The sequence below is a fragment of the Rhinoderma darwinii genome, chromosome 10 (assembly GCF_050947455.1).
Source record: "Rhinoderma darwinii isolate aRhiDar2 chromosome 10, aRhiDar2.hap1, whole genome shotgun sequence".
Taxonomy (NCBI): Eukaryota; Metazoa; Chordata; class Amphibia; order Anura; family Rhinodermatidae; genus Rhinoderma; species Rhinoderma darwinii.
Window position 1 is genome coordinate 5,029,408 of NC_134696.1, and position 12,968 is coordinate 5,042,375.

General features: G+C 32.9%; 1 protein-coding gene across 2 annotated transcripts in view; it reads right to left on the bottom strand.

The window, feature by feature from the left end:
• The window catches only part of ROBO4 (roundabout guidance receptor 4), a 74,260-nt gene that overhangs the window by 6,953 nt on the left and 54,339 nt on the right, over positions 1 to 12,968 (bottom strand). For both annotated transcript variants that reach the window (XM_075839208.1, XM_075839209.1), the window contains exon 19: positions 361 to 557. In XM_075839208.1, the coding sequence (XP_075695323.1) occupies positions 361 to 557 (197 nt within the window). The remainder of the gene's footprint in view (positions 1 to 360; positions 558 to 12,968) is intronic.

The following is a 12,968-nucleotide window of genomic DNA, read 5'->3' on the forward strand; positions in this document are numbered from 1 at the left end:
AATGCACCCCTATAGCTGCATTATAGACCAATGCACCCCCTGTAGCAACATCCAGACCAATGAAGCCCCTATAGCTACACCCCAGCCCAATGCACCCCCTATAGCTACACCCCAGATCAATGCACCCCCTATAGCTACACCCCAGATCAATGCACCCCCTATAGCTACACCCCAGATCAATGCACCCCCTATAGCTACACCCCAGATCAATGCACCCCCTATAGCTACACCCCAGAGCGGCCCCTCTAACTACACCCCAGATTAATGCGCCCTTTGCAACAGATATTTAGTTTGGTTAAACCATTTTTTTTCTGTTACCCCGGACACAGATGTACACCCCAAAACCGGAGGTGTCCTCACCCTCTTACTGAACGGGCACTGCGGCTTTGTCTGGCTCCTGTGCCGGTATTTCGCCTCCAGTTCGTCCATCCAGTCGATGTTCCAGTCAAGAACCGGCAGTGGATTGACTTTGGGTTTTCTACTGTTCGGGTCGGCAGCGTCACCCTGGTTCTGAGGGGCCAGTAATCCATCCAGGGGGGACGAGGACGGCGAAAAGTCTGTAAATAGACACGGGACAGATCAGGTCATTGCCATGAGAAAACAGACATGAAGATAATAAGCTCTGCTGTCCACGGAAAGGTCCCTGCCCCCACATGGTCAGCTCACTTCTCTCCTGAAATACTCTGTGCTCCTCAGAGGACCCTGCTACTTCCAGAATGTAATTCTCAATCTGTAAACTCCTTCAAGATCATCACCTCCGCTCCTTAAAAACTCTGTGCTGTTGGGGAGACCGTGCTCCTTCCACTATGCAACTTTAAGCCTGTGATCTTCCACATGATCAGCACAAACCTTTCCTGAAATACTCTGGGCTGCTGGAGGGGCACTCAGATTCTCCAGTTTGGTTACTTTGTATATATTCTGATCATAATCTCTGCTCCACCTGTATCTCCCTCTGTGGCTGGAACTGAATGAGGCTGAAATCAGAAGGTGACGGTAACGAGATGAGGCTCCAGTCATAAGTGCAAAGCCGGAGGATATAGTATTAACTCATCAGCTGCCAGGGAGGAGATTGGCGCAGTGACTGTCGTCCTGGGAGAAGCTCAGACTGGGGGTGTACAGACATTATCAGCTACAGAACATTTACCGAAGTGTCTGACCAGAACCCAGGAACCCCCTGCAGCCCCGATAATCAAGAGCTAAATATGCAAACGATGAATAATTACACCCCCTCCAAGATCAGCCCCTCCCCCAGCGCTCATTAGTCGGGTAATTAATTTCCTAAAGAACATTTTAATATTTAGCAATAACTTGAAATTTGTGATTTATCAAAAACCTTCACAACTCTAAGGAGGAATCCAGGTGAAATCTGCTCCATCAGCGGCTGAATATACAAGCAAGTCACCACAGAGATACAGTCTACAGGGGGCAGTATTATAGTAGTTATATTCTTGTATATAGGGACAGTATTATAGTAGTTATATTCTTGCATATAGGGAGCAGTATTATAGTAGTTCTATTCTTGTATATAGGGGCAGTATTATAGTAGTTATATTCTTGTATATAGGGGTAGTATTATAGCAGTTATATTCTTGTATATAGGAGCAGTATTATAGTAGTTATAGTCTTGTGTATAGGGAGCAGTATTATAGTTGTTATATTCTTGTATATAGGGAGCAGTATTATAGTAGTTATATTCTTGTATATAGGGGTAGTATTATATAGTAGTAATATTCTTGTATATAGGGAGCAGTATTATAGTAGTTCTATTCTTGTATATAGGGGCAGTATTATAGTAGTTATATTCTTGTATATAGGGAGCAGTATTATAGTGGTTATATTCTTGTATATAGGGGCAGTATTATAGTAGTTATATTCTTGTATATAGGGGCAGTATTATAGTAGTTATATTCTTGTATATAGGAGCAGTATTATAGTAGTTATATTCTTGTATATAGGGGGCAGTATTATAGTAGTTATATTCTTGTATATAGGGGCAGTATTATAGTAGTTATATTCTTGTATATAGGGACAGTATTATAGTAGTTATATTCTTGCATATAGGGAGCAGTATTATAGTAGTTCTATTCTTGTATATAGGAGAAGTATTATAGTAGTTATATTCTTGTATAAAGGAGAAGTATTATAGTAGTTATATTCTTGTATATAGGGAGCAGTATTATAGTAGTTATATTCTTGTATATAGGGGCAGTATTATAGTAGTTATATTCTTGTATATAGGAGGCAGTATTATAGTAGTTATATTCTTGTATATAGGAGCAGTATTATAGTAGTTATATTCTTGTATATAGAGAGCAGTATTATAGTAGTTATATTCTTGTATATAGGAGGCAGTATTATAGTAGTTATATTCTTGTATATAGGAGGCAGTATTATAGTAGTTATATTCTTGTATATAGGAGGCAGTATTATAGTAGTTATATTGTATATAGGGGGCAGTATTATAGTAGTTATATTCTTGTATATAGGGGGCAGTATTATAGTAGTTATATTCTTGTATATAGGGGGCAGTATTATAGTAGTTATATTCTTGTATATAGGGGCAGTATTATAGTAGTTATATTCTTGTATATAGGGGGCAGTATTATAGTAGTTATATTCTTGTATATAGGGGGCAGTATTATAGTAGTTATATTCTTGTATATTAGAGCAGTATTATAGTAGTTATATTCTTGTATATAGAGGGCAGTATTATAGTAGTTATATTCTTGTATATAGGGGCAGTATTATAGTAGTTATATTCTTGTATATAGGAGCAGTATTATAGTAGTTATATTCTTGTATATAGGGGGCAGTATTATAGTAGTTATATTCTTGTATATAGGAGCATTATTATAGTAGTTATATTCTTGTATATAGGAGCAGTATTATAGTAGTTATATTCTTGTATATAGGAGGCAGTATTATAGTAGTTATATTCTTGTATATAGGGGGCAGTATTATAGTAGTTATATTCTTGTATATAGGGGGCAGTATTATAGTAGTTATATTCTTGTATATAGTGGCAGTATTATGGTAGTTATATTCCTGTATATAGGGGGCAGTATTATAGTAGTTATATTCCTGTATATAGGGGGCAGTATTATAGTAGTTATATTCTTGTATATAGGAGCTGTATTATAGTAGTTATATTCTTGTATATAGGAGGCAATATTATAGTAGTTATATTCTTGTATATAGGAGGCAGTATTATAGTAATTATATTATTGTATATAGGAGCAGTATTATAGTAGTTATATTCTTGTATATAGGGGCAGTATTATAGTAGTTATATTCTTGTATATAGGGGCAGTATTATAATAGTTATATTCTTGTATATAGGGGACAGTATAATAGTAGTTATATTCTTGTATATAGGGGACAGTATTATAGTAGTTATATTCTTGTATATAGGAGCAGTATTATAGTAGTTATATTCTTGTACATAGGGGGCAGTATTATAGTAGTTATATTCTTGTATATAGGGAGCAGTATTATAGTAGTTATATTCTTGTATATAGGGGCAGTGTTATAGTAGTTATATTCTTGTATATAGAGGCAGTGTTATAGTAGTTATATTCTTGTATATAGGGGCAGTATTATAGTAGTTATATTCTTGTATATAGGGAGCAGTATTATAGTAGTTATATTCTTGTATTTATTTATTTCAGTTACTTATATAGCGCCAACATATTACGCAGCGCTGTACAGAGGTCCACTTTTTTTTACTGTCCCCATTGGGGCTCACAATCTAAATTCCCTATGGGTATGTTTTTGGGGTGTGGGAGGAAACCCACGCAAACACGGGGAGAACATACAAACTCCATGCAGATGTTGTCCTTTGTTGGATTTGAACTGCTAACCACTGAGCCACCGTGCTGTAGTATTATAGTAGTTATATTCTTGTATATAGGAGGTAGTATTATAGTAGTTATATGCTTGTATATAGGGGCAGTATTATAGTAGTTATATTCTTGTATATAGGGGCAGTATTATAGTAGTTATATTCTTGTATATAGGGGCAGTATTATAGTAGTTATATTCTTGTATATAGGGGCAGTATTATAGTAGTTATATTCTTGTATGTAGGGGTAGTATTATAGTAGTTATATTCTTGTATATAGGAGGCAGTATTATAGTAGTTATATTATTGTATATAGGGAGCAGTATTATAGTAGTTATATTCTTGTATATAGGGGGCAGTATTATAGTAGTTATATTCTTGTATATAGGAGTCAGTATTATAGTAGTTATATTCTTGTATATAGGGGCAGTATTATAGTAGTTATATTCTTGTATATAGGGGCAGTATTATAGTAGTTATATTCTTGTATATAGGGTGCAATATTATAGTAGTTATATTCTTGTATATAGGAGCAGTATTATAGTAGTTATATTCTTGTATATAGGGGCAGTATTCTAATAGTTATATTCTTGTATATAGGGCAGTATTATAGTAGTTATATTCTTGTATATAGGGAGCAGTATTATAGTAGTTATATTCTTGTATATAGGGGGCAGTATTATAGTAGTTATATTCTTGTATATAGGAGCAGTATTATAGTAGTTATATTCTTGTATATAGGGGCAGTATTATAGTAGTTATATTCTTGTATATAGGAGCAGTATTATAGTAGTTATATTCTTGTATATAGGGGCAGTATTACAGTAGTTATATTCTTGTATATAGGGGCAGTATTACAGTAGTTATATTCTTGTATATAGGGCAGTATTATAGTAGTTATATTTTTGTATATAGGGGCAGTATTATAGTAGTTATATTCTTGTATATAGGAGCAGTATTATAGTAGTTATATTCTTGTATATAGGGGCAGTATTATAGTAGTTATATTCTTGTATATAGGAGCAGTATTATAGTAGTTATATTCTTGTATATAGGGGCAGTATTATAGTAGTTATATTCTTGTATATAGGAGAAGTATTATAGTAGTTATATTCTTGTATATAGGAGCAGTATTACAGTAGTTATATTCTTGTATATAGGGGCAGTATTATAGTAGTTATATTCTTGTATATAGGAGCAGTATTATAGTAGTTATATTCTTGTATATAGGGGCAGTATTATAGTAGTTATATTCTTGAATATAGGGGCAGTATTATATTAGTTATATTCTTGTATATAGGGGCAGTATTATAGTAGTTATATTCTTGTATATAGAGGCAGTATTATAGTAGTTATAATCTTGTATATAGGGGGCAGTATTATAGTAGTTATATTCTTGTATATAGGAGCAGTATTATAGTAGTTATATTCTTGTATATAGGGGCAGTATTATAGTAGTTATATTCTTGTATATAGGAGCAGTATTATAGTAGTTATATTCTTGTATATAGGGGCAGTATTACAGTAGTTATATTCTTGTATATAGGGGCAGTATTACAGTAGTTATATTCTTGTATATAGGGGCAGTATTATAGTAGTTATATTTTTGTATATAGGGGCAGTATTATAGTAGTTATATTCTTGTATATAGGAGCAGTATTATAGTAGTTATATTCTTGTATATAGGGGCAGTATTATAGTAGTTATATTCTTGTATATAGGAGCAGTATTATAGTAGTTATATTCTTGTATATAGGAGCAGTATTATAGTAGTTATATTCTTGTATATAGGAGCAGTATTATAGTAGTTATATTCTTGTATATAGGAGCAGTATTATAGTAGTTATATTCTTGTATATAGGGGCAGTATTATAGTAGTTATATTCTTGTATATAGGAGCAGTATTATAGTAGTTATATTCTTGTATATAGGAGCAGTATTACAGTAGTTATATTCTTGTATATAGGGGCAGTATTATAGTAGTTATATTCTTGTATATAGGAGCAGTATTATAGTAGTTATATTCTTGTATATAGGGGCAGTATTATAGTAGTTATATTCTTGTATATAGGGGCAGTATTATATTAGTTATATTCTTGTATATAGGGGCAGTATTATAGTAGTTATATTCTTGTATATAGAGGCAGTATTATAGTAGTTATAATCTTGTATATAGGGGGCAGTATTATAGTAGTTATATTCTTGTATATAGGAGCAGTATTATAGTAGTTATTCTTGTATATAGGAGCAGTATTATAGTAGTTATATTCTTGTATATAGGAGGCAGTATTATAGTAGTTATATTCTTGTATATAGGGGGCAGCATTATAGTAGTTATATTCTTGTATATAGGAGCTGTATTATAGTAGTTATATTCTTGTATATAGGAGCAGTATTATAGTAGTTATATTCTTGTATATAGGGGGCAGTATTATAGTAGTTACAGTGAAGGAAATAAGTATTTGATCCCTTGCTGTTTTTGTAAGTTTGCCCACTGTCAAAGACATGAACAGTCTAGAATTTTTAGGCTAGGATAATTTTACCAGTGAGAGATAGATTATATAAAAAGAAAAAAAAAGAAAATCACATTGTCAAAATTATATATATTTATTTGCATTGTGCACAGAGAAATAAGTATTTGATCTCTTTGGCAAACAAGACTTAATACTTGGTGGCAAAACCCTTTTTGGCAAGCACAGCAGTCAGACGTTTTTAGTAGTTGATGATGAGGTTTGCACACATGTTAGATGGTATTTTGGCCCACTCCTCTTTGCAGATCATCTGTAAATCATTAAGATTTCGAGGCTGTCGCTTGGCAACTCGGATCTTCAGCTCCCTCCATAAGTTTTCGATGGGATTAAGGTCTGGAGACTGGCTAGGCCACTCCATGACCTTAATGTGCTTCTTTTTGAGCCACTCCTTTGTTGCCTTGGCTGTATGTTTCGGGTCATTGTCATGCTGGAAGACCCAGTCACGAGCCATTTTTAATGTCCTGGTGGAGGGAAGGAGGTTGTCACTCAGGATTTGACGGTACATGGCTCCATCCATTCTCCCATTGATGCGGTGAAGTAGTCCTGTGCCCTTAGCAGAGAAACACCCCAAAAACATAATGTTTCCACCTCCATGCTTGACAGTGGGGACGGTGTTCTTTGGGTCATAGGCAGCATTTCTCTTCCTCCAAACACGGCGAGTTGAGTTAATGACAAAGAGCTCAATTTTAGTCTCATCTGACCACAGCACCTTCTCCCAATCACTCTCAGAATCATCCAGATGTTCATTTGCAAACTTTAGACGGGCCTGTACATGTGCCTTCTTGAGCAGGGGGACCTTGCGGGCACTGCATGATTTTAATCCATTACGGTGTAATGTGTTACCAATGGTTTTCTTGGTGACTGTGGTCCCAGCTGCCTTGAGATCATTAACAAGTTCCCCCTGTGTAGTTTTCGGCTGAGCTCTCACCTTCCTCAGGATCAAGGATACCCCACGAGGTGAGATTTTGCATGGAGCCCCAGATCGATGTCGATTGACAGTCATTTTGTATGTCTTCCATTTTCTTACTATTGCACCAACAGTTGTCTCCCTCTCACCCAGCGTCTTACTTATGGTTTTGTAGCCCATTCCAGCCTTGTGCAGGTCTATGATCTTGTCCCTGACCTCCTTAGAAAGCTCTTTGGTCTTGCCCATGTTGTAGAGGTTAGAGTCAGACTGATCATTGAGTCTGTGGACAGGAGTCTTTTATACAGGTGACCATGTAAGAGCTGTCTATAATGCAGGCACCAAGTTGATTTGGAGCAGTAACTGGTCTGGAGGAGGCTGAACTCTTAATGGTTGGTGGGGGATCAAATACTTATTTCTCTGTGCACAATGCAAATAAATATATATAATTTTGACAATGTGATTTTCAGTTTTTTTTTAAATATAATCTATCTCTCACTGGTAAAATTAACCTAGCCTAAAAATTCTAGACTGTTCAGGACTTTGACAGTGGGCAAACTTACAAAATCAGCAAGGGATCAAATACTTATTTCCTTCACTGTATATTCTTGTATATAGGGGGCAGTAGTATAGTAGTTATATTCTTGTATATAGGGGGCAGTATTATAGTAGTTATATTCTTGTATATAGGGGCAGTATTATAGTAGTTATATTCTTGTATAAAGGAGCAGCATTATAGTGTTATATTCTTGTATAAAGGGGCAGTATTATAGTAGTTATATTCCTGTATATAGGAGCAGTATTATAGTAGTTATATTCCTGTATATAGGGGCAGTATTATAGTAGTTATATTCTTGTATATAGGGGGCAGTATTATAGTAGTTGTATTCTTGTATATAGGGGCGGTATTATAGTAGTTGTATTCTTGTATATAGGGGCAGTATTATAGTAGTTATATTCTTGTATATAGGGGCAGTATTATAGTAGTTATATTCTTGTATATAGAGGGCAGTATTATAGTAGTTATATTCTTGTATATAGGGGCCAGTATTATAGTAGTTATATTCTTGTATATAGGGGGCAGTATTATAGTAGTTATATTCTTGTATATAGGAGCAGTATTATAGTAGTTATATTCTTGTATATAGGGGGCAGTATTATAGTAGTTATATTCTTGTATATAGAGGGCAGTATTATAGTAGTTATATTCTTGTATATAGGGGCCAGTATTATAGTAGTTATATTCTTGTATATAGGGGGCAGTATTATAGTAGTTATATTCTTGTATATAGGAGCAGTATTATAGTAGTTATATTCTTGTATATAGGGGGCAGTATTATAGTAGTTATATTCTTGTATATAGGAGCAGTATTATAGTAGTTATATTCTTGTATATAGGAGCAGTATTATAGTAGTTATATTCTTGTATATAGCGGGTAGTATTATAGTAGTTATATTCTTGTATATAGGGGGCAGTATTATAGTAGTTATATTCTTGTATATAGGGGCAGTATTATAGTAGTTATATTCTTGTATATAGGGGCAGTATTATAGTGGTTATATTCTTGTATATAGGAGCAGTATTATAGTAGTTATATTCTTGTATATAGGGGGCAGTATTATAGTAGTTATATTCTTGTATATAGGGGGCAGTATTATAGTAGTTATATTCTTGTATATAGGGGCCAGTATTATAGTAGTTATATTCTTGTATATAGGAGCAGTATTATAGTAGTTATATTCTTGTATATAGGGGGCAGTATTATAGTAGTTATATTCTTGTATATAGGAGCAGTATTATAGTAGTTATATTCTTGTATATAGCGGGTAGTATTATAGTAGTTATATTCTTGTATATAGGGGGCAGTATTATAGTAGTTATATTCTTGTATATAGGGGCAGTATTATAGTAGTTATATTCTTGTATATAGGGGCAGTATTATAGTGGTTATATTCTTGTATATAGGGGCAGTATTATAGTAGTTATATTCTTGTATATAGGGGGCAGTATTATAGTAGTTATATTCTTGTATATAGGGGGCAGTATTATAGTAGTTATATTCTTGTATATAGGGGGCAGTATTATAGTAGTTATATTCTTGTATATAGGAGCAGTATTATAGTAGTTATATTCTTGTATATAGGGGGCAGTATTATAGTAGTTATATTCTTGTATATAGGGGCAGTATTATAGTAGTTATATTCTTGTATATAGGGGGCAGTATTATAGTAGTTATATTCTTGTATATAGGGGCAGTATTATATTAGTTATATTCTTGTATATAGGGGGCAGTATTATAGTAGTTATATTCTTGTATATAGGGGCAGTATTATTGTAGTTATATTCTTGTATATAGGGACAGTATTATAGTAGTTATATCCTTGTATATAGGAGCAGTACTATAGTAGTTATATTCTTGTATATAGGGGGCAGTATTATAGTAGTTATATTCTTGTATTTGGAGGGTAGTATTATAGTAGTTATATTCTTGTATATGGAGGGCAGTATTATAGTAGTTATATTCTTGTATATAGGGGCATTATTATAGAAGTTATATTCTTGTATATAGGGAGCAGTATTATAGTAATTATATTCTTGTATATAGGGGCAGTATTATAGTAGTTATATTCTTGTATATGGAGGGCAGTATTATAGTAGTTATATTCTTGTATATAGGGGCAGTATTATAGTAGTTATATTCTTGTATATAGGAGCAGTATTATAGTAGTTATATTCTTGTATATAGGAGCAGTATTATAGTAGTTATATTCTTGTATATAGGGGGCAGTATTATAGTAGTTATATTCTTGTATATAGGGAGCAGTATTATAGTAGTTATATTCTTGTATATAGGGGCAGTATTATAGTAGATATATTCTTGTATATAGGGGCAGTATTATAGTAGTTATATTCTTGTATATAGGGGCAGTATTATAGTAGTTATATTCTTGTATATAGGAGCAGTATTATAGTAGTTATATTCTTGTATATAGGGGGCAGTATTATAGTAGTTATATTCTTGTATATAGGGAGCAGTATTATAGTAGTTATATTCTTGTATATAGGGGCAATATTATAGTAGATATATTCTTGTATATAGGGGCAGTATTATAGTAGTTATATTCTTGTATATAGGGACAGTATTATAGTAGTTATATTCTTGTATATAGGGAGCAGTATTATAGTAGTTATATTCTTGTATATAGGGGCAGTATTATAGTAGTTATATTCTTGTATATAGGGAGCAGTATTTTAGTAGTTATATTCTTGTATATAGGGGTAGTATTATAGTAGTTATATTCTTGTATATAGGGGTAGTATTATAGTAGTTATATTCTTGTCTATAGGGGCAGTATTATAGTAGTTATATTCTTGTATATAGGAGCAGTATTATAGTAGTTATATTCTTGTATATAGGGAGCAGTATTATAGTAGTTATATTCTTGTATATAGGGGCAGTATTATAGTAGTTATATTCTTGTATATAGGGGGCAGTATTATTGTAGTTATATTCTTGTATATAGGAGCAGTATTATAGTAGTTATATTCTTGTATATAGGGGCAGTATTATAGTAGTTATATTCTTGTATATAGGAGCAGTATTATAGTAGTTATATTCTTGTATATAGAGGCAGTATTATAGTAGTTATATTCTTGTATATAGGGGCAGTATTATAATAGTTATATTCTTGTATGTAGGGGGCAGTATTATAGTAGTTATATTCTTGTATGTAGGGGGCAGTATTATAGTAGTTATATTCTTGTATGTAGGGGGCAGTATTATAGTAGTTATATTCTTGTATGTAGGGGGCAGTATTATAGTAGTTATATTCTTGTATGTAGGGGGCAGTATTATAGTAGTTATATTCCTGTATATAGGAGCAGTATTATAGTAGTTATATTCTTGTATATAGGGGGCAGTATTATAGTAGTTATATTCTTGTATATAGGGGGCAGTATTATAGTAGTTATATTCTTGTATATAGGGGGCAGTATTATAGTAGATATATTCTTGTATATAGGGGGCAGTATTATAGTAGTTATATTCTTGTATATAGGGGCAGTATTATAGTAGTTATATTCTTGTATATAGGAGCAGTATTATAGTAGTTATATTCTTGTATGTAGGGGTAGTATTATAGTAGTTATATTCTTGTATATAGGGGGCAGTATTATAGTAGTTATATTCTTGTATATAGGGAGCAGTATTATGGTAGTTATATTCTTGTATATAGGGGCAGTATTATAGTAGTTATATTCTTGTACATAGGAGGCAGTATTATAGTAGTTATATTCCTGTATATATGGGGCAGTATTATAGTAGTTATATTCTTGTATATAGGAGCAGTATTATAGTAGTTATATTCTTGTATATAGGGAGCAGTATTATAGTAGTTATATTCTTGTATATAGGGGCAGTATTATAGTAGTTATATTCTTGTATATAGGGGGCAGTATTATTGTAGTTATATTCTTGTATATAGGAGCAGTATTATAGTAGTTATATTCTTGTATATAGGGGCAGTATTATAGTAGTTATATTCTTGTATATAGGAGCAGTATTATAGTAGTTATATTCTTGTATATAGAGGCAGTATTATAGTAGTTATATTCTTGTATATAGGGGCAGTATTATAATAGTTATATTCTTGTATGTAGGGGGCAGTATTATAGTAGTTATATTCTTGTATGTAGGGGGCAGTATTATAGTAGTTATATTCTTGTATGTAGGGGGCAGTATTATAGTAGTTATATTCTTGTATGTAGGGGGCAGTATTATAGTAGTTATATTCTTGTATGTAGGGGGCAGTATTATAGTAGTTATATTCCTGTATATAGGAGCAGTATTATAGTAGTTATATTCTTGTATATAGGGGGCAGTATTATAGTAGTTATATTCTTGTATATAGGGGGCAGTATTATAGTAGTTATATTCTTGTATATAGGGGGCAGTATTATAGTAGATATATTCTTGTATATAGGGGGCAGTATTATAGTAGTTATATTCTTGTATATAGGGGCAGTATTATAGTAGTTATATTCTTGTATATAGGAGCAGTATTATAGTAGTTATATTCTTGTATGTAGGGGTAGTATTATAGTAGTTATATTCTTGTATATAGGGGGCAGTATTATAGTAGTTATATTCTTGTATATAGGGAGCAGTATTATGGTAGTTATATTCTTGTATATAGGGGCAGTATTATAGTAGTTATATTCTTGTACATAGGAGGCAGTATTATAGTAGTTATATTCCTGTATATATGGGGCAGTATTATAGTAGTTATATTCTTGTATATAGGAGCAGTATTATAGTAGTTATATTCTTGTATGTAGGGGGCAGTATTTTAGTAGGTATAGTTTAAGAAATGTGCACAGAACAGTTGCTAGCACCTCATATATAGTAGATCATTCAGAATGGAGATGTACTGAGCAAAGAAATAAGCTCCCCCAGGGTTAAGGAAACCTGAATGTTCCAGAACGTAGCCCCAGAATTCATAAATATCAAACATTATTCAGTGAACCTTCTTTTATATAACACGTATTTACTATGATTTCTGTCATGTTTTTTCTATTGTCCTTTATTTGCCATCATGTCGGCTGTGATCTCTTCATTTCTTTGTATATTACACTCCTGATTCTGAGATCTCTTGTTGCTATGAATTCTCGGGCTGATTTCTGGGCCCGTTG